This window comes from Macaca thibetana, chromosome 19 (assembly GCF_024542745.1).
Source record: "Macaca thibetana thibetana isolate TM-01 chromosome 19, ASM2454274v1, whole genome shotgun sequence".
NCBI lineage: Eukaryota > Metazoa > Chordata > Mammalia > Primates > Cercopithecidae > Macaca > Macaca thibetana.
Genome location: NC_065596.1, coordinates 28,893,856 through 28,916,450, shown reverse-complemented (window position 1 = coordinate 28,916,450; position 22,595 = coordinate 28,893,856). Strand labels below are relative to the sequence as shown.

Below are 22,595 nucleotides of genomic sequence, written 5' to 3'. Positions count from 1 at the left end.
GGCGGAGGTTGCAGTGAGCTGAGATCGTGCCATTGCACTCCAGCCTGGGCAACAAGAGCGAAACTCCGTCTCAAAAGAAAAAAAAAATGTCTATGGAAGGCGTGTGGTCTCCTATAGCTGGGACATCAGCGGTCTGTGGTGAGAGCCTGCCGTCCCTCTGTCCCTTCATTCACCCCTCCCCTAGGAGCCTTTCAGTGCTGGGAACTGGCCCTAGCGTTCCGCTACCCCACACCACATTCCCAGGTTCCTCATTCTTCAGCCCTGGCGTCTGCATCGCCTCTGTATCAACTCTTGGTGTTTTCTCTCCGAAGATCTGCTCTAAGTCTGCTGGTTTACCCAGTATCTTGGTTTCTCTCGGTGGGAGTGGTGCTTCCGGGCTGTGTCCAGCCAGCCATCTTGACCCTCCTCTAGGCGTGATTTTGAAAATTTAATCTGCTCTCCTGACTTCCTGGAGACATAGGCCGAATGGGAAATGTGTCTGTGAGACATTACAACATCCCGAGGAGCCTTCTCCTCATCGGGAGGGATCAGAGGCTGCCCTTGCTCTCCTCCCAGTCGTCTCTTGTGAGATGTGAGGCTTCATGTGAATACTGTGTGGAGCCAACACCACGGAAGGCCGGGTGGACACCTGGAGAAACGTTCCTTCCTTGTGGTGTTTTTGGAGCCCATGGATCAGCCTCCCTGGGGTCAGTCCTACCTCCTGTCCTTGCATTCAGTAGAGCCAGGACACGCTCTATATATTTTTATTCCATTGAAGTTGAACTTTCAGTCATTTGCCACACAAGAGTTGACACAGATCCAGAGGACATTGCAGATTGCTGCCCTGGGTGATTTAAAAAATTAATCTGGAGACGACATTAGGAGATAGAGTGTTGTAGATCTGGATCCATTACTTGCCAGTTAATGGAACTTTGGTCTTTGGAGTCTTTACTCTTTTTTTTTGAGACAGAGTCTCACTCTGTTGTCCAGGCTGGAGTGCAGTGGTGCGATCTCGGCTCACTGCAACCTCCGCGTCCCAGATTCAAGCGATTCTCCTGCCTCAGCCTCCCAAGTAGCTGGGATTACAGGCATGGGCCACCACGCCCGGCTAATTTTGTATTTTTAGTAGAGAAGGGGTTTCTCCATTATTGTCAGGCTGGTCTCGAATTGCCGACCTCAGGTGATCCGCCTGCCTCAGCCTCCCAAAGTGTTGGGATTACAGGTGTGAGCCACTGCGTCCAGCCTGCATTCCATTTATCTTTGCCACACTGTATATATTATGTATATACTGGATAAACGGGTCCTAATTTTATAATATCTAGTCTCTAGATATTAAAGAGTTTGTCAGCCGGGTGTGGTGGCTCAAGCCTGTAATCCCAGCACTTTGGGAGGCCGAGACGGGCAGATCACGAGGTCAGGAGATCGAGACCATCCTGGCTAACACGGTGAAACTCCGTCTCTACTAAAAAATACAAAAAACTAGCCGGGCAAGGTGGTGGGCGCCTGTAGTCCCAGCTACTCAGGAGGCTGAGGCAGGAGAATGGCGCGAACCTGGGAGGCGGAGTTTGCAGTGAGCTGAGATCCGACCACTGCACTCCAGCCTGGGTGACAGAGCGAGACTCCGTTTCAAAAAAAAAAATAAATAAATAAATAAATAAAATAAAGAGTTTGTCAAGATATGACAAAAGTAGAGTTAGTAAATTAATATATTTCGTACACTTTGTGTTAACATTAATTAAAACGCTATCTTCTGAAAAAGGCTTTTGGAAGTGAAATGGTAACATCAGCTCTCAGTGACACACGTCACTTAGAAAAGAAGCCTAGTGGCTTCTTTTTAATGGACTTGTACTTTTAATATCACATACTCAAATGAATCAATGAAACTCATATTAATATATACCTGGCTTTGTTTTAATAACAACATATTTTTATTTTTTTTTCATAAAATTATGGCGTTCAATCTTCAAATGCAAAAGTTCAGTTCTACTTCAAGTTAGGGTATAGAAAAATAACAAAATGCTGTTTCTCTCACCATAACAATAATGAAGCACATGGAGTGGCAGAATGTGAGTCCGTGAAGACTTTTATGAATTCCTAGGCTTAACCCCAACTTGGGCATCCACTGCTGTGATCCTAATTCACATTTAAAGGCCCTGAGACCCGCACTAGCGGGTCAACCCCCGCCCAATCTCACAGGCACACACGGGATAGACAGAACTGCACAGACTTTAAAAATGAGCTAACATGAATACCTCACTTCATAGAAGACCTAAAAAAAATGGACACTTTGTGCCGGATACAGATGAATCATAGAGTCTCATAACATAACATTCAAATGTCCAGGGTACAAATCAAAATTACTTACAATACAAGGATGAGCCATGACTAGGCGCGGTGGGCCACATCTGTAATCCCAGCACTTTGGGAGGCCGAGGTGGGTGGATCACTTTGGTCAGGAGTTCGAGACCAGCCTGGCCAACATGGTGAAACCCTGTCTCTACTAAAAATACAAAAAATTAGCTGGGCGTGGTGGTGGGCGCCTGTAGTCCCAGCGACTTGGGAGGCTAAGGCAGGAGAATTGCTTGAACCTGGGAGGTGGAAGTTGCAGTGAGCTGAGATCATACCACTGCACTCCAGCCTGGGCGACAGCAAGACTCTGTCTCAAAAAAAAAAAAAAAAAAAAAAGAAAGAAAGAAAAGTAAGAGAAGTCATAGCTATCAGATCTGCTTTAAAAGAACTACAAATCAAAGTTTTTCAGACAAAAAAGAAAACTGCAGAATGAAACTTGCAAAATCAAGAGCGGCAGAAATGGGAAATATCTGGAAATCTGTTAATAGGCCCTTTTCCTCGAGAGCTATTGAAACAGTCAATGAGTTACACAAATGTCAATGATTAAAAGTACAAGATACATAGCAATTTCCCAAGGGTTTTTGTTTTTTTTTTTTTTTGATGGAGTCTCCATCTGTCGCCCAGGTTGGAATGTGATGGTGCGACCTCGGCTCACTGCAGCCTCCACCTCCCGGGTACTTGTAGAATAACGTACTTACATTATTCTAGTAATAACAGCAATAGATAAAATGTTAAAGGGACAACGTATATAAAACCAATACCATTAAGAAATACCTTGAGTCTCTTCGATTGAGAGGTTTTGTTCGCGTTCCTGCTTTTTGTGGTGGAATGGTGACACATCAAACAGAGTGTCCATAAAAGCTGGTTTTCAGGTTCATCAGGAGAATTTTCCTTTCTGGAGCCTGTCATACATAAACACAACTGCCTTGACTTACTCACCCTGGGTCTTCGGGAAACGTGTCAATGGATGGAATAGTCATATATCGAGCCATGGTTAGAAAAGATTTAAAAGCACTACTGTTATTTTCTTCAGATATTCTTGAGGAAAAGGCATGGGGATACAGCCCATGGGTGTCTTCCAGGTCACGTATCTGTCCCCAAAGCCTGTGTGATGGGCAAATGTGACCCAGCCCTCCTCTGTTTTGGACACTGGAATCAAGGATGCATCTCTACTCGTTCATTTCCAATGAGAACGCTGGATTCTCTCTTCCAGACTCTCGGACTGACTCCCTTTACAAACTCTGCTGTCTAAGATAGGACACGAGGTAAGGGTCCCTTTCACTAAGGCTTCTGAAGAGCAGCTCCAGGGCCCAGTCCCCTTTCTTCTCCACCATGCTCAGCAGGGCGTCGGTCTTGCTCTGCCGTGTCTTTGCCTGCTCCACCAGCTCCTTCTCATTCTCACTGAGAACCTCATTGTCTTGGAGATCATCGAGCACCCCTTTCAGGTCCCCAATCCTGGCTTGGAGTTGCCGGTGGTTCTCCCTCACAAAGGCTGCACCTGGATGAAAGGGGGAGTTGCAGACTCTGAGAATTGGTCTCTTACAGGATTTGGGATCCGCACCAAACGAAGATTCATAATTCCAGGGTGGGGGCTGGGTCTTTATTAATTAATTAATTTATTTCTTGAGAGGGAGTTTCGCTCATTGCCCAGGCTGGGGTGCAATGGCACGATCTCGGCTCACCGCAACCTCTGCCTCCCGGGTTCAAGTGATTCTCCTGCCTCAGCCTCCCAGATAGCTGGGATTACAGGCATGCGCCACGATACCCGGCTAATTTTTGTATTTTTAGTAAAGGCAGCGTTTCACCAAGTTGGGCAGGCTGGTCTTGAACTCCTGACCTCAGGTGATCCACCCGCCTCGGTCTGCCAAAGTGCTGGGATTACAGGTGTGAGCCACTATGCCCAGCCAGGGATGGCTCTTTAACTTGTAGTGTTGCCTAACCCATGTTCATTTCATTTTGGATATTTTACTTCCTAGTCTCATATTTACTATATCCCTCTCAAAGTTCAATATAGAACTACTTTAACTTACGGTTCCCCAGATGCAAGACATTTACCCCAATAACTTGCTGTTTCCTGCTCCTTTGTGTGGACGTGATGTCCTCACGTCCTCCCTTAAGTAAATCATACTCATTGTTTGTATTTTTCTCTGGCATCGCTTGTTCTTTGTAAATGATAAGCTTAGGAGGAATGGAGCCTCACTTTGTGATGTCAAAGCACTCAAAGGCCTCTTGATATCAGATACATCCATCTGGCTTTAGTGTAAACATTTCACTAACCTGAGAAGGCAGGTGGGGAGGGTGCAGCTCCAAGCTGGATATCCACTACAAAACAGGGAAGAATTGGAGATGACATACAACGAATCGTATACCCTTACTGAGCTTTTCTAGTCTTTCATGCGCCAACGAAAATAATTTAATTCTATACATTTTATAAGGCAGGGATCTTGTTTGGCACACTAATATACTAATAAAACCCCATTAAGTCAAGAGCCACTCACTGCCCATTCAGGAAATGTATCAGAGAAAGCAACACATTTTTCCAGTATTCTTTCTTTTCTGTTCCTTTCTTCCATTCTTTCTTTTTCTTCCTTTCTCCCCTTCCCCTTCCCCTCTTCCTTCCTTCCTTCCTTTCTCCCTCCTTCCCTCCCTCCCTCCCTCCCTTGCTTCCTTCCTCTCTTTCTCTCTCTCAGTCTCCGTTGCCCAGGCTCAATCTTGGCTCACCGCAACCTCTGCCTCCCAGGTTCAAGCAATTCTCCTGCCTCAGCCCCCCGAGTAGCTGGGATTACAGGCATGTGCCACCATGCCCGGTTAATCTTGTATTTTTAGTAGAAATGGGGTTTTGCCATGTTGGCCAGGTTGGTCTCAAACTCCTGACTTCAGGTGATCCGCCCACCTCAGCCTCTCAAAGTGCTGGAATTACAGGCATGAGCCATTGTGCCTGGCCCATTTTTTCAATACTCTTTCTATGGGCAGGAGAATGTCATAGGAACTCTGAGGGTTACAATCCTGGGTGACACAGCAAGATTCTGGGGAGGAAAAAAACCCAAAAAACTCCTGTTCTTTTTTTTTTTTTTTTGAGACGGGGTCTCGCTCTGTCACCCAGGCTGGAGTGCAGTGGCCGGATCTCAGCTCACTGCAAGCTCCACCTCCTGGGTTTTCGCCATTCTCCTGCCTCAGCCTCCCGAGTAGCTGGGACTACAGGCGCCCGCCACCTCGCCTGGCTAGTTTTTTGGTATTTCTTTTTAGTAGAGACGGGGTTTCACCGTGTTAGCCAGGATGGTTTTGATCTCCTCGTGATCCTCCTATCTCGGCCTCCTAAAGTGCTGGGATTACAGGCTTGAGCCACTGCACCCGGCCAAAAATCTCCTGTTCTTTACCCGCGGGTGTGAGGGGTTTCCATTCCCATGGCCATCCCCATTCTCTGGCTCCTTGAGCATTTCACTTTCTATGGACAAACCACCGCCATCACTTTCGTTTTCCTCACGTTGGTGATACACTGACAATCAATTTCTTATCTGGGCTGGAGACATAAACAGGCTCTCTTCTTTGACATCCAATGGTGGAGGTGCATTTGCCCCTCACCAAAAATGCCAGCCTCACCCACTCACCTACCTGGCTTCACCACAGTCTTCCAGACCAGAATCTCATGTCTTTTTTCAGTAATTTCAAGTTGAATGGGTTCCTTCATCTGCCCAGCATAGAATTTAGAGAAGGGCTGGATTTCTCCAGGGCTCCGGTAGGACAATTTCAACTCCTAGAGGAAACAGAGCAGTTGACTTGAAGCAGTGGAGGGTGGAAAGGCCCGGGTCCCTACAGTGAACTGGTCAATGGAACTTAACCCCTGTTTTCTGCACAATTCATGGCTGGTTGAGGGGGAAACAGAGGGAGAGAGGTAAACATCCTGAACATCCTGTTCTTGTTTTTGTTTTGAGAGGGGGTGTTGCTCTGTTGCACAGGCTGGAGTGCAGTAGCGCAATCTCAGCTCACTGCAACCTCCGACTCCCAGGTTTGAGCAATTCTCCTGCCTCAGTCTCCCGAGTAGCTGAGATTACAAGTGCACACCACCACGCCCGGCTGATTTTTGTATTTTTAGTAGTGACGGGGTTTCACCATAGTGGCCAGGCTGGTCTCGAACTGAAGACCTCATGATTCGCCCCCCTCGGCCTCCCAAAGTGTTAGGATTATAGGCATGAGCCACCGCACCCAGCCAGTAAACATCCTTTTAAATTTACAATGTTAGGAAATAATTTTATTCTATGAAAGCAAGAGTAAACTAGCTCTCAACACCCCATGAGTCAGAGAAAAATGATCTGAACTGAATATAAAAATCTTAGGTGTTGGCCAGGCGCAGTGGCTCATGCCTGTGATTTCAGCACTTTGGGAGGCCACGGTGGGCGGATCACCTGAGGTCAGGAGTTTGAGACCAGCCTGGCCAACATGGTGAAACCCCGTCTCTATTAAAGATACAACAAATTAGCTGGGCATGGTGGTGGGTACCTGTAATCCCAGCTTCTTGGGAGGCTGAGGCAGGAGAATCGCTTGAACTCGGGAGGTGGAGGTTGCAATGAGCCAAGATCATGCCAATGCACTCCAGCCTGGGCGACAAGAGCGATATTCCATCTCAGAAACAAACAAACAAACAAAAAAGTCTTAGGTGCTGAGGCTCCTAATATTGTTACTAACTCAGAATCTCAGACGATACAGAAACGTGAGAAAACTGGTAAAGGCAGCTCATCAGGTCTGTCCTGGCCTCACTGGGAAGCCAAGGGTCAGATGTGGCACTGTGCTTTCACGTCCTTCCTTCTCTTCGTTCTGCACCCGACTTCCCCAGGATTCCTAAGCAAAGCTGCCCTGGGGAATAGGGAGCTAACCTCATAGGCAGGACAGAATTAGGAAAAGCTTAGCTCATGCAAATTTCTAGTTTCTTTAGGAAACAAACCCTACAACTCTTGGAAAATAGTAACTAAATTTTTTTTTAAATTTTATTATACTTTATGTTCTAGGGTACATGTGCACAAGGTGCAGGTTTGTTACATATGTATACATGTGCCACGTTGGTGTGCTGCACCCATTAACTCGTCATTTACATTAGGTGTATCTCCTAATGCTACCCTTCCCCCCTCCTCCCACCCGACAACAGGCCCTGGTGTGTGATGTTCCCCTTCCTGTGTCCAAGTATTCTCACTGTTCAATTCCCACCTAGGAGTGAGAACATGTGGTGTTCGGTTTTCTGTCCTTGCAATAGTTTGCTGAGAATGATGGTTTCCAGCTGCATCCATGTCCCTACAAAGGACACGAACGCATCCTTTTTTATGGCTGCATAGTGTTCCATGTTGTATATGTGCCACATTTTCTTAATCCAGTCTGTCATTGATAGACATTTGGGTTGGTTCCAAGGCTTTGCTATTGTGAATAGTGCCACAATAAACATACGTGTGCATGTGTCTGTATAGCAGCATGATTTATAATCCTTTGGGTATATACCCAGTAATAGGATGGCTGGGTCAAATGGTATTTCTAGTTCTAGATCCTTGGGGAATCACCACACTGTCTTCCACAATGGTTGAACTAGTTTACAGTCCCACCAACAGTGTAAAACTGTTCCTATTTCTCTACATCCTCTCCAGCCCCTGTTGTTTCCTGACTTTTAATGATCACCATTCTAACTGGTGTGAGATGGTATCTCATTGTGGTTTTGATTTGCATTTCTCTGATGGCTAGTGATGATGAGCATTTTTTCATGTGTCTGCTGGTTGCATAAATGTCTTCTTTTGAGAAGTGTCTGTTCATATCCCTTGCCCACTTTTTGATGGTGTTGTTTGTTTTTGTCTTGTAAATTTGTTTGAGTTCTTTGTAGGTTCTGGATATTAGCCCTTTGTCAGATGAGCAGATTGCAAGAATTTTCTCCCATTCTGTAGGTTGCCTGTTCATTCTGATGGTAGTTTCTTTTGCTGTGTGGAAGCTCTTTAGTTTAATTAGATCCCATTTGTCAATTTTGGCTTTTGTTGTCATTGCTTTGGTGTTTTAGACATGAAGTCCTTGCCCATGCCTATGTCGTGAATGGTATTGCCTAGGTTTTCTTCTAGGGTTTTTATGATTTTAGATCTAACATTTAAGTCTCTAATCCATCTTGAATTAATTTTTGTATAAGGTGTAAGGAAGGGATCCAGTTTCAGCTTTCTACTTATGGCTAGCCAGTTTTCCCAGCACCATTTATTAAATAGGGAATCCTTTCCCCATTTCTTGTTTTTGTCAGGTTTGTCAAAGATCAGATGGTTGTAGATATGTGGCATTATTTCTGAGGGCTCTGTTCTGTTCCATTGGTCTATATCTCTGTTTTGGTACCAGTACCATGCTGTTTTGATTACTATAGCCTTGTAATATAGTTTGAAGTCAGGTAGCATGATGCCTCCAGCTTTGTTCTTTTGGCTTAGGATTGTCTTGGCAATGGGGCTCTTTTTTGGTTCCATATGAATTTTAAAGTAGTTTTTCCCAATTCTGTGAAGAAAGTCATGGGTAGCTTGATGGGGATGTCATTGAATCTATAAATTACCTTGGTCAGTATGGCCATTTTCACTATATTGATTCTTCCTATCCATGAGCATGGAATGTTCTTCCATTTGTTGGTGTCCTCTTTTATTTCGTTGAGCAGTGGTTTGTAGTTCCCCTTGAAGAGGTCCTTTACATCCTTTGTAAATTGGATTCCTAGGTATTTTATTCTCTTTGAAGCAATTGTGAATGGGAGTTCATTCATGATTTGGCTATCTGTTTGTCTGTTATTGGTGTATAGGAATGCTTGTGATTTTTGCACATTAAGTTTGCATCCTGAGACTTTGCTGAAGTTGCTTATCAGCTTAAGGAGACTTAGGGCTGAGACGACGGGGTTTTCTAAATATACAATCATGTCATCTGCAAACAGGGACAATTTGACTTCCTCTTTTCCTAATTGAATATCCTTTATTTCTTTCTCATGCCTGATTGCCTTGGCCAGAACTTCCAACACTATGTTAAATAGGAGTGGTGAGAGAGGGCATCCCTGTCTTGTGCCAGTTTTCAAAGGGAATGCTTCCAGTTTTTTCCCATTCAGTATGATACTGGCTGTGGGTTTGTCATAAATAGCTCTTATTATTTTGAGATACGTTCCATCAGTACCTAGTTTATTGAGAGTTTTTAGCATGAAGCATTGTTGAATTTTGTCGAAGGCCTTTTCTGCATCTATTGAGATAATCATTTGGTTTTTGTCATTTGTTTTATTCATGTGATGGAATACGTTTATTGATTTGCGTATGTTGAACCAGCCTTGCATCCTAGGGATGAAGCCAACTTGATCTTGGTGGATAAGCTTTTTGATGTGCTGCTGGATTCGGTTTGTCAGTATTTTATTGAGGATTTTTGCATCGATGTTCATCAGGGATATTGGTCTAAAATTCTCTTTTTTGTGTGTGTGTCTCTGCCAGGCTTTGGTATCAGGATGATGCTGGCCTCATAAAATTAGTTCGGGAGGATTCCCTCTTTTTCTATTGATTGGAATAGTTTCAGAAGGAATGGTATCGGCTCCTCTTTGTACTTCTGGTAGAATTGGGCTGTGAATCCGTCTGGTCCTGGACTTTTTTTGGTTGGTAGACTATTAATTATTGCCTCAATTTCAGAGCCTGCTATTGGTCTATTCAGTGATTCAACTTCTTCCTGGTTTAGTCTTGGGAGGGTGTATGTGTCCAGGAATTTTTCCATTTCCTCTAGATCTTCTAGTTTATTTGTGTAGAGGTGTTTATAGTATTCTCTGATGGTTGTATTTCCATGGGATCAGTGGTGATATCTCCTTTATCATTTTTTATTGCATCTACTTGATTCTTCTCTCTTTTCTTCTTTATTAGTCTTACTAGCAGTCTGTCAATTTTGTTGATCTTTCCAAAATCCAGCTCCTGGATTCATTGATTTTTTGAAGGGATTTTTGTGTCTCTATCTCCTTCAGTTCTGCTCTGATCTTAGTTATTTCTTGCCTTCTGCTAGCTTTTGAATGTGTTTGCTCTTGCTTCTCTAGTTCTTTTAATTGTGATGTTAGGGTGTCGATTTCAGATATTTCCTGCTTTCTCTTCTGGGCTTTTAGTGCTATAAATGTCCCTCTACACACTGCTTTAAATGTGTCCCAGAGATTCTATGTCTTTGTTCTCACTGGTTTCAAAGAACATCATTATTCCTGCCTTCATTTCGTTATTTACCTAGTAGTCACTCGGGAGCACGTTGTTCAGTTTCCACGTAGTTGTGCGGTTTTGAGTGAGTTTCTTAATCCTGAGTTCTAATTTGATTGCATTGTGGTCTGAGAGACAGTTTGTTGTATTTCTGTTCTTTTATATTTTCTGAGGAGTGCTTTACTTGCAACTATGTGGTCAATTTTGGAATAAGTGCGACGTGGTGCTCAGAAGAATGTATATTCTGTTGATTTGGGGTGGAAAGTTCTGTAGATGTCTATTAGGTCTGCTTGGTGCAGAGCTGAGTTCAAGTCCTGGATATCCTTATTAAACTTCTGTCTAATTGATCTGTCTAATATTGATGGTGGGGTATTAAAGTCTCCCATTATTATTGTGTGGGAGTCTAAGTCTCTTTTTAGGTCTCTCAGGACTTGCTTTATGAATCTGGGTGCTCCTGTATTGGGTGCATATATATTTACGATAGTTAGTTATTCTTGTTGAATTGATCCCTTTAACATTATGTAATGGCCTTCTTTGTCTCTTTTGATCTTTGTTGGTTTAAAGTCTGTTTTATCAGAGACTAGGATTGCAACCCCTGCTTTTTTTTTTGCTTTCCATTTGCTTGGTAGATCTTCCTCAATCCCTTTATTTTGAGCCTATGTGTGTCTCTGCATGTGAGATGGGTCTCCTGAATACGGCACATGGTAAGTCTTGACTCTTTATCCAATTTGCCAGTCTGTGTCTTTTAATTGGGGCATTTAGCCCATTTACATTTAAAGTTAATATTGTTATGTGTGAATTTGATCCTGTCATTATATTAGCTCGTTATTTTGCCTGTTAGTTGATGCACTTTTTTCCTCGCATCAATGGTCTTTACGATTTGGCATGTTTTTGCAGTGGCTCGTACTGGTTGTCCCTTTCTATGTTTAGTGCCTCTTTCAGGAGCTCTGGTAATGCAGACCTGGTGGTGATAAAATCTCTCAGCATTTGCATGTCTGTAAAGGATTTTATTTCTCCTTCACTTATGAACTTAGTTTGGTTGAATATGAAATTCTGGGTTGAAAATTCTTTTCTTTAAGAATGTTGAGGCCGGGTGCCGTGGCTCAAGCCTGTAATCCCAGCACTTTGGGAGGCCAAGACAGGCAGATCATGAGGTCAGGAGATCGAGACCATCCTGGTTAACACGGTGAAATCCCGTCTCTACTAAAAAATACAAAAAACTAGCCGGGCGAGGTGGCGGACGCCTGTAGTCCCAGCTACTCGGGAGGCTGAGGCAGGAGAATGGCGTGAACCCGGGAGGCGGAGCTTGCAGTGAGCTGAGATCCGGCCACTGCACTCCAGCCTGGGTGACAGAGCGAGACTCCGTCTCAAAAAAAAAAAAAAAAAAAAAAATGTTGAATATTGGCCCCCACACTCTTCTGGCTTGTAGGGTTTCTGCCGAGAGACCTGCTGTTAGTCTGATAGGCTTCCCTTTGTGGGTAACCCGACCTTTCTCTCTGGCTGCCCTAAATATTTTTTCCTTCATTTCAACCTTGGTGAATCTGACAATTAAGTGTCTTGGGGTTGCTCTTTTCGAAGAGTATCTTTATGGCATTCTCTGTATTTCCTGAATTTGAATGTTGGTCTGCCTTTCTAGGTTGGGGAAGTTCTCCTGGATAATATTCTGCAGAGTGTTTTCCAACTTGGTTCCATTCTCCCTCTCACTTTCAGGTACACCAATCAGACATAGATTTGGTCTTTTCACATAGTCCCATATTTCTTAGAGGCTTTGTTCTTTTCTTTTTACTCTTTTTACTCTAAACTTCTTGCTTCATTTCATTCATTTGATCTTCTTCCACTTGATTGAATTGGCTTCTGAAGCTTGTGCATGCGTCACATAGTTCTCGTGCCATAGTTTTCTGCTCCATCGGGTCATTTAAGGTCTTCTCTACACTGTTTATTCTAGTTAGCCAGTCATCTAATGTTTTTTCAAGGTTTTTAGCTTCCTTGCGATGGGTTAGAACATGCTCCTTTAGCTTGGAGAAGTTTGTTATTACCGACTTTCTGAAGTCTACTTCTGTCAACTCATCAAAGTCATTTTCTGTCCTGCTTTGTTCATTGCTGGCGAGGAGCTGCGATCCTTTGGAGGAGAAGGGCGCTCTGGTTTTTAGAATTTTCAGCTTTTCTGCTCTGGTTTCTCCCCATCTTTGTGGTTTTATCTACCTTTGGTCTTTGATGATGGTAACCTACAGATGAGGTTTTGGTGTGGATGTCCTTTTTGTTGATGTTGATGCTATTTCTTTCTGTTTGTTAGCTTTCCTTCTAATAATCAGGTCCCTCAGCTGCAGGTCTGTTGGAGTTTGCTGGAGGTCCACTCCAGACCCTGTTTACCTGGGTATCACCAGCGGAGGCTGCAGAACAGCAAATATTGCTGCCTGATCCTTTCTCTGGAAGCTTCATCTCAGAGGGGCACCTGGCTGTATGAGGTGTCAGTCAACCCCTACTGGGAGGTGTCTCCAAGTTGGGCTACATGGGGGTCAGAGACCCACTTGAGTAGGCAGAGCTGAAACATCTCACTGGGAGAACCACTGTTCTCTTCAGAGTTGTCAGACAGGGTCATTTAAGTCTGCAGAAGTTTCTGCTGCCTTTTGTTCAGCTATGCCCTGCCCCAAGAGGTGGAGTCTACAGAGGCAGGTGGGCCCCACCTGAGGTCAGGAGTTCGAGACCAGCCATGGGCAACATGGTGAAACCCCATCTCTACTAAAAATACAAAAAATTAGTTGGGCATGGTGGCGCACCCCTGTAATCTCAGCAACTTGGGAGGTTGAGGCACAAGCATCCCTTGAACCAGGGAGGAGGAGGTTGCTGTGAGCACCCAGCCTGGGAGACAGAGTGAGACTCTGTCTCAAAAAAGTAAAGAAACAACAATAACAAAAAATAAAATGGACTGAGATGCATTTTTTTCCCATTCAAATTGGAAAACAATTAAATTTTGATACTTTATTCTAGAGATGGATATTTTGTTGGATAATCTTGTCCTTTATTCTTGAGAACTTATATTGTGAGAAATCTTTGAAAATCTCTTTGGAAATGCACTAGCTTTAACTTGGTGAGTTCTCTTTGAATCAGTCATTTCTCTTCGGGCACCCTAGCTGCACATGAAAAATGCAAAACTGTATGTTGAAATATTTATTGCCAGGGCACTTGTTATGAGAAACTATAAGGAACTCAACTATGCTGAATAATAATGAAGTGATTTTAAAAGCTCTAGGGTTTTAGCCACATGGCATATTATGTCCTATTAAAATAATATGTAGGAATAATTTCAATTGTGAGAAATATACAGTAATCTCCAGTAAAAAATACAAAAATGTAACATATAATATAAAATATATTTCTTTTACTTTTCTAATTTTATGTTTTTGTTTTTGAGATGGAGTCCGACTCTTTCGCCCAGGCTGGAGTGCAGTGGCACTATCTCGGCTCACTGCAAACTCCAGCTCCTGGGTTCAAGTGATTCTCCTACCTCAGCCTCCTGAGTAGCTGGGATTACAGGTGTGCACCACCACACCTGGTTAATTTTTTGTGTATTTTAGTAGAGAAGGGGTTTCACCATGTTGGTCAGGCTGGTCTTGAACTCTTGACTCATGATCTGCCTGCCACGGCCTCCCAAAGTGCTGGGATTACAGGTATGAGCCACTGAGCCCAGCCAAGATATTATATTTCTTCATTCAAACATCTCAACAAATATTTGTTAAGTGACTTAGCTAGGCAAGATGTCAGGCCTGCAGGGAACCATAACAGAGAAGTGGAAACTTCAATTCAGATAACTAAGTGTACACTTTTAATCACAATGTAAGTACCCCAAATGCTAAAATGTTACCTCTGCCTGTGTTAAGGTTTTGGAAATATTTAATTTGATTAAGACCGTTTTCCTGTATTTTCAATTTTTTAAAAACTTTGCATTCATGATTAATGAAAAAAATTGCATTTTGCTAAAATTCTTCTATTTGTTTCAAAAGTACAAAACATTCTGAAATCTGCTGTGTTAGATTTGAATTCTACCAACCGTGGGTATTATTTCCAGATGAGCAGAATTAGACACAATATAATGGGCCCCAAAGGTCAGGGGTTCCACTGGGGGTGAAGTCTGTAGACGCACACCACAGAAACGCTCTTCCTCATCATCTATCATCTGAGGAATAACGGGGAGAAACATTAGAAAGCACACAGAAAAAGAAATAAGCACAAATAGTGGCATAAAAGTTTTCTATATATTTATTGAGTAGCATGTAGGATATGATTCAGTTGATGTAAAGATTGAGAGGATAGGGCTGGGCGTGGTGGCTCACGCCTGTAATCCCCGCACTTTGGGAGGCCGAGGCAGGTGAGCCATCTAAGGTCAGGAGTTCAAGATCAGCCTGGCCGACATGGTGAAACTCTGTCTCTTCTAAAAATACAAAAATGAGCTGGGCATGGCGACGCACGTCTGTAATCCCAACTACTTGGGAGGCTGAGGTAGGAGAATCGCTTCAACCCAGGAGGCAGAGGTTGCAGTGAGCTGAGATCTCGCCACTGCACTCCAGCCTGGGTGACAGAGTAAGACTCCATCTCAAAAAAAAAAAAAAAAAAAAAAAAAAAAAAAAAGAGATGATTGATAGATTACATTTTTAATTAATAAAATAGGCAAATAATTTATTGCTCCATAATTTTCACAGTGGACACATCCATGGAGCCAACACCCAGAAGCACACACAGAGATAAATATACAGATAGATGGTAGAGTGATAAACTAGATAGATGTAAACATGCCTCTATGCAAAATAGACATGTTATTAACATTTTGCTGATGGACATCTCAGAGCCAAAGGGTTTCTTGTGAATGGTAAACTTATCATAAACTCCTGTACAGTTTGATTTTATTTTTACACTGTGGAGAGTTTGACCAGGGGACTTATAAAACCCAGGGACAAAGGGACTTCCTTTTGGTGCCTCAGCCGAGGACTGGTAGCTCGGCTGTGTCTGTGAACACGTCTCTGATGGGTGAGGGTAGAGATGTCACTTCTCTCCATCACACGGCTGCTGTGAGATGCTCGGCCACCTGAGCACCGGGGAGCAGATACAGAAGAGTGAGGTCCCCTCTGAGAGGTCCAGCAGCTGGAGCAGAAGACGAGACCTCAGAATTATCTGAGCAGGCACCAAGGACATAGAATGGAATTCAAACAATAAGAAAACCTTTCAGAAGTCTCAGGGGCAACTCAATAGAGACTTTATGGAATTAACGAGCAAGAATTTAAACTAAAAGCAATTGACAGTAGGTGGCATTACTAGTCCAGCTGTTAGACACCCTTGGGGTAATGACTGGGAGAGGGTTCAAGGGGGCCTCAGAGAAGTTGGAGATGTTCTGTATCTTGTTCTGGTGCTGGATACATGGGCGTGTCCACTCTGAAAATTATGGAGCAATATATTATGTGCATATTACATTAATTTAAAAATATCAGTGATATTGATGAAGAAAGGATGGGCAAAGCTGAAACTTAAACTGGGCCTGGAAGATTAAATAAAAGAAAAAAATTCAAGTTGTATTGAGCAAAGAGATGAAATCATGATGGGGATGAAGCAAAGAAGGGATGTGGAGACTTATCCAGGAGGCATCACACATATGCCTATAAAGAGAACCATCTCCAGAAGGATAAAAAGAAACTGACGGAGGAAAGACATGATGTATTCTGCCATCTCTGATAAATGATTATTTTAAATGAACCGATATATTCAATGTAAATTATAACAACAACAGATTGGAAGTATAAGAACCAAAGATTTCACTATAATATTGGCAAGGTTATCTTTATGGACCGATTTCTGCAGACGTTGAGAGACATACTGCTGTACTTATTTTCAAAGAATAGAACAGCATTCTTTATTTTTTAGAGTTTTACTATACACACATATATTTTTCCCATAGCATGAACATTCCATGTAACATCTTAGGTTGTCATGTTTTTCACTATTTCTTCACTGATGCATCCCCATCCCCTAAAATAGCACCTGGAATATATAAAGTACACAATAAATATTTGTTGAATACATGTATTAGTCCGTTCTCACGCTGCTATAAAGGACTGCCCAAGACTGGGTAATTCACAAATGAAAGAAATTGAATTGACTCACAGTTCCACGTGGCTGGGGAGGTCTCACAATCATGGTGGAAGGCAAAGGAGGAGCAAAGTCACATCTTACATGGCAGCAGGCAAGAGAGATCCTTTGCAGGAAACTCCCCTTTATAAAACCATCGGATCGGCTGGGCGCAGTGGCTCAAGCCTGTAATCCCAGCACTTTGGGAGGCTGAGACGGGTGGATCACAAGGTCAGGAGATCAAGACCAGCCTGGCTAACACGGTGAAACCCCGTCTCTACTAAAAAAATACAAAAAAAGGCCGGGCGCGGTGGCTCAAGCCTGTAATCCCAGCACTTTGGGAGGCCGAGACGGGCGGATCACGAGGTCAGGAGATCGAGACCATCCTGGCTAACACGGTGAAACCCCGTCTCTACTAAAAAATACAAAAAACTAGCCGGGCGAGGTGGCGGGCGCCTGTAGTCCCAGCTACTCGGGAGGCTGAGGCAGGAGAATGGTCTAAACCCGGGAGGCGGAGCTTGCAGTGAGCTGAGATCCGGCCACTGCACCCCAGCCTGGGCGACAGAGCAAGACTCTGTCTCAAAAAAAAAAAAAAAAAAAAAAAAAAAAAACTAGCTGGGCGAGGTGGCGGGCGCCTGTAGTCCCAGCTACACAGGAGGCTGAGGCAAGAGAATGGTGTAAACCCGGGAGGCGGAGCTTGCAGTGAGCTGAGATCCGGCCACTGCACTCCAGGCTGGGTGACAGAGCAAGACTCTGTCTCAAAAAAAAAAATAAAATAAAATAAAATAAATAAATAAAACCATCAGATCTCGTGAGACTTATTTGCTATCACGAGAACAGCACAGGAAAAACCTGCCCTCATGATTCAATCACCTCCCACAACACGTGGGAATCATGGGAGCTACAATTCAAAATGAGATTTGGGTGGGGACACAGCATTACAGTAATGGATGTATGAAAGATCAGGGTGGGCTGGGTGCGGTGGCTCAAGCCTGTAATCCCAGCACTTTGGGAGGCCAAGACGGGTGGATCACCAGGTCAGGAGATTGAGACCATTCTGGCTAACACAGTGAAACCCCGTCTCTACTAAAAAAATACAAAAAAACTAGTCGGGCGAGGTGGCAGGTGCCTGTAGTCCCAGCTACACGGGAGGCTGAGGCAGGAGAATGGTGTAAACCCGGGAGGCGGAGCTTGCAGTGAGCTGAAATCTGGCCATTGCACTCCAGCCTGGGCGACAGAGCGAGGCTCCGTCTCAAAAAAAAAAAAAAAAAAAAAGATCAAGGTGTTATGACACCCCCAGAGGAACACAGCAATTCTCTACCAATGGATCCTAATCAAAATGAAATCTGTAAAGTACCAGATAAATAATTCAAAAGATTGAACTTAAAGAAGCTCAAGAAGAGATGCAAGATAAATCTGAAAGCCAATACAAACATATCTGAAAATTCATTCAGGATGTGAACTAGAGATTTACCAAGGAGACAGATATCTTAAAAAAATTAACATCTAGAGATGAAAGATTCATTGAAAAAATTACAAAATACAGTGGAAAGCTTTAATCATAGACTAGACCAAGCAGAGGAGAGAACCCGAAGTCTTTTTAATTAACCCAGTCAGGCTAAAATAAAATAATAAATAAAAAAGAAGTATGGGGCTACATAAAGCAACGAAACTTATGAATCATCAGTATTTCCAAGGGAGAAGAAAAAGGGAAAAATTTAGAATCTAAGAAAATAATTGGCAAACATTTTCCTAGCCTAGCAAGATATTGAAAGGTCTGAATACAGGAGGCCCAAATCATCACCAGTAAAATACCCTGCAACATGAACTTCACCACGATATGGAGCCATCAGACTGTCTAACACCAAGTGAAGGGAAATATCCGAAAATCAGAAACAGAAAAGCATCTAGTCACCTAGAAAGGAAACTCCGTTCAATTAACAGTAGACATCTCAGCAGGAACCTTACAAACCAGAAGAGAATGGAGTCATATTTTCAAACTGCTTAAAAAAACCCTGCCAACCACAGACGCCACCACGCCCGACTAATTTTTGTATTTTTAGTAGAGACGGGGTTTCACCATGTTGGCCAGGCTGGTCTCAAACTCCTGACCTCAGGTGATCCTCCCACCTGGGCCTCCCAAAGTGCTGGGATTACAGGCGAGATCCGTCGCGCACAGCCAATTTTCTCTTGTATTTAAATTACCCAGAATTACCACCTTAAATACAGCCAGGCATGCTCCTGCCTCTTGTGCTTGGGATGCAAAGATGGTAGGCGCCAGGACAGTAAAGTTTAATGAAATCTTCCTGGCATAATCTTCGCACCAAGGCTGGAGGCGCAGAAGCAGCATTTTATTCGGAAACAGCAGCTATGGAGCTGCAGAAAGCAGAACATCCGCTTCATCCCTAACCTAAGAGAGGGTGTGGGACCGTCAGCCTTTTGTAAATGCGCTAGAGGGAGATGCCACCGAAAGGAAGGAGTTACCCTAGAGATGTGAGCAAGTGTGAGGCTGTCATTCAGATATTATCCGTCTAAAATTTGGTGAGAGGCCGGGCACGGTGGCTTGTGACTGTAATCTTAGCATTTTGGGAGGCTGAGGCAGGAGGATCACTTAAGGTCGCAGGAGTTCAAGACCAGTCTGGCCCATATAGTGAAACCTGTCCCGACTAAAAATACAAAAAATTAGCTGGGCGTCGTGGCGCCTGCCTGTAATTCCAGCTACTCGGGAGGTTGAGACAGGAGAACTGCTTGAACCCAGGAGGCAGAGGTTGTAGTGAGCTGAGATTGTGCCACTGCATTCCAGCTTGGGTGACAGAGCAAGACCCTGTCTCAGAAACAAAATAAAATAAAATAAAATTTGGTGAGAGAATCTCTGCTATTACTTCTTCTAACCATCTCCTCCTTGAGAGCCAGAAGAGGAAGGTCCCTTCTCAGTAGACCTGAATTTCTATGGGGATTGTTGCATGTGGCTCAATATTCAGCACCTATAGGTGACCCTCGGGGAGAGTGATCCATGTTCTCTCCATGAAAACTGTGCCTTGCCCTTTCTGTTCCACTGGAGGGGCCGAGGGGATAACCTGGAAATATCATTGTCATCTTCTCTGGTCTCCTAAATCGCTCAGCTTACCTTCGTCAGCAAGGCGTCGCTGGGGACAAGGTACAAGTGGAACTTAATGTCTTCGGGATGGGGGTGAAAATAGAGCAACGTGTTGGAGGTGATGGGGATGGAGAGGCGCGTCCCCCTGGCGATCCGCAGCAGGATGCCCATCAGGGAGAAGCTGGGGTTGTCCAGGACAGCATAGAAAGGCTCCACCCGGCTTGGCTGCTCCAGGACCATCCCTTCATCCTTAAAATGGGCCACGAGGAACCAGGAGACGTCCACCTCACCTGCCGCAGGAGAACCGCAACAGCAGTGAGACAGCACGCGCCCCGGCAGCCCCCACAGCCTCCGCTCACCCCGCATTACCTTGGAGGGAGATGAAGTGGGGGAGGTGGATTTCGGCCACAGCCTCCTCTGGCTCTGCAGTGACGGCAAACAAGGGGCCGGCCGCCAGCCACTGTTCATGGTGCTGCAGGTCCAGGGCCAGGTGCTGACTCCAGGAACCAAACGCAATCGTCACCGTGACCGCATCCCTTACCACGAAGCCGAGGCCGGTGGCTGACCACAGATACCAGCCAGCAGTGGGGAACCGAAGGCTGAAAGGAGCCAGAGTGATGTCATGACGGGAGAACCCCAGGAACTGGATTTAAGCAGCGATGTGCAGAGGGAGGTGGGATTTGAAGTGAGGCAAGTTCAGGACCCATCTGCGACTTTCACTACATTAGAAAACGCTGGGGAGTTCATTAACCTCTCTGGGCCCCAATTTTCTGCATTCTGTATATGTTGACATTAAAATATCAATTTCGCAGCACATGGAATAAACATATTATTGATGAAATTTTAGCTATCATAAGGGATGGAGCCGATACACTTCCATTTTTATTTTTATATTTATTTAATTATTTTTGAGATGAATTCTCGCTCTGTCACCTAGGCTGCAGTGCAGTGGTGAGGTCTCATCTCACTGCAACCTCTGACTCCTGGGTTCAAGCGATTTTCCTTTCTCACCCTCCTAATTAGCTGGGACTATAGGCGGGTGCCACCACGCCTGGCTATTTTTGTATTTTTAGTAGAGACAGCGTTTCATCATGTTGGCCATGCTGGTATTGAACTCCTGAGCTCGTGATCCGCCCTCCTCGGCCTCCCAAAGTGCTGAGTCATCACACCCGGCCTACACACTTCCTTTATATCAAAGCGGTTTTCAAATCATCAGCATCTTCCATTCTTACCTGTATGTGTTTGTGCTCTTATCAATCAACTCAACATCCACATTTCCTTCAGGCCCCAGAAACTGATGATTTGTGTAATCTTGTTCAACCTCAGAACCGAGTTTAGCAGCATAAGAGGAAACTATTTGATTCTCTTCTGAGCAAATATCTCCTGAAAAGAAAATACTAGACATGTAAGAGGTAAAGAGTTGGAAGAAGCATGGCCCGAAGGACTCCTGGAGGCTGAATTACACAGATGCTGTTGGGATACAGATATCAAATAAGAACAGAGAGTGACCGGAATATGCGGTTCTGCTTCTTTGAATCCAGACAAGGAAAGGCACAAGAATATTCTCTGTCGTGACTAAAAGTATACCCCAAATTCCACAGGGCTCTCTGGGAAGCCAGGCTGGACAGCTTTGGTGGGAGGCACCGTTTGCTGAGGACTGGAACCAATGCACCTACGTTTCTACTGGCCCCAAAGAACAGATGACAGCTTCTGCTGGTGAGGCAAGTCCAGGTCAGAAAAGGATCGAGCTTTTCTGCAAGGTGAAACAGCGTGCATCCTTCCTAGTCCCTGCTGCTGTCCCCAGCCACCAGGACCATCCCCTGGTTCCCCTGAGCATTTCCGTGCCCCAGCGGTGAGAGGCTTACATGTCCCCATTTAAACTGCACAGTGCACTGTGGCCGAGGTAAGGAAAATCACTCCTGATCTCTTCACTGCACAAAAGACTCTAAATTGTCTTCTCCACATAAAATAACAGAACATTTCCATCAATCCATATGCCCTTCAATCTTCTCCCTATTAGTCCATTACCTGATTCTTGTCCCTCTGAAGATTCCTGCTGTTCTGATACACTGGAGGTTGGGATCCCCATGTCACAAAAAGATGAAAAATATCAAGAATTAGTTGATGAAGATGAAGACGATGTTATTAAAAACTAGAGCTGCACCATCCAGTAGAGTAGCCGCTACCCAGATGTATGGTTTAAATTTGTATGAATTAAACTTAGGTAAACTTTGGTTTCTCAGTGGCACCATCCACATTTCAACTTCTCGAACACCTACATGTCACTCATGGTGACAACACTGTGTAGCAGAGAATGGAACACTCCTGTCATCACAGAAAGTTCTCTTAGGATGGATCTAGACTATCAAAAAATAGAAGATATTTTGAATGAAGATATCTTTATCCAGATTTATAAATAATGGAGCTAAGCTGCTCCCTAGAGCCAAATATATCTTGGCATCTCTCCCTCTTCTCTTTGTCCTGTGCTCATGTTCAACGTGGACACAGCCAGCTTCTCTGGCTTAAATTGATTGCTCCAATTGGTATCATATGATGTTGGAATCAAAGACTGAAGCAGTAATTCACCAATGCACAAAATGCATGCATTTATATTCCAAGTTAATTCCAAACTTGACCACACCCGGGAAGCTTTAAAAACCACCCAATACCCAGGTCACAGCCCACACCAATTGAATCAGAAGTCTGGAGGTGGCACCAAAGCATCGGGGCTTTCAAAGACTCACAGGTGATTCCAATATTAGCCAACACGGGCTCCATGATCTACAGCGTGAGCCAGTGGTGCGTCAGGCCCCTGGAGAGAAATCTGCCCTAACACAGGCGATCCCTTCTGGAGGAAGGCAACCAAC

General features: G+C 44.2%; 1 protein-coding gene across 10 annotated transcripts in view; it reads right to left on the bottom strand.

The window, feature by feature from the left end:
• LOC126943562 (caspase recruitment domain-containing protein 8) overlaps positions 1-22,595 on the bottom strand; it is a 49,808-nt gene that overhangs the window by 7,573 nt on the left and 19,640 nt on the right. For 3 of the 10 annotated variants that reach the window (XM_050772440.1, XM_050772441.1, XM_050772443.1), the window contains 8 exons: positions 21,757-21,797; positions 20,961-21,111; positions 20,098-20,327; positions 19,759-20,018; positions 14,566-14,691; positions 5,941-6,082; positions 4,606-4,650; positions 2,907-3,826 (listed from right to left, as the gene is read on the bottom strand). In XM_050772440.1, the coding sequence (XP_050628397.1) occupies positions 3,561-3,826; positions 4,606-4,650; positions 5,941-6,082; positions 14,566-14,691; positions 19,759-20,018; positions 20,098-20,327; positions 20,961-21,111; positions 21,757-21,797 (1,261 nt within the window). In that variant the 3' untranslated portion in view covers positions 2,907-3,560. Of the gene's footprint in view, positions 1-1,667; positions 2,636-2,906; positions 3,827-4,605; positions 4,651-5,940; positions 6,083-6,825; positions 6,924-14,565; positions 14,692-19,758; positions 20,019-20,097; positions 20,328-20,960; positions 21,112-21,756; positions 21,798-22,595 lie in introns of those variants that run through there. The other 7 variants (XM_050772444.1, XM_050772445.1, XM_050772446.1 and 4 more) reach the window with 5 other exon arrangements.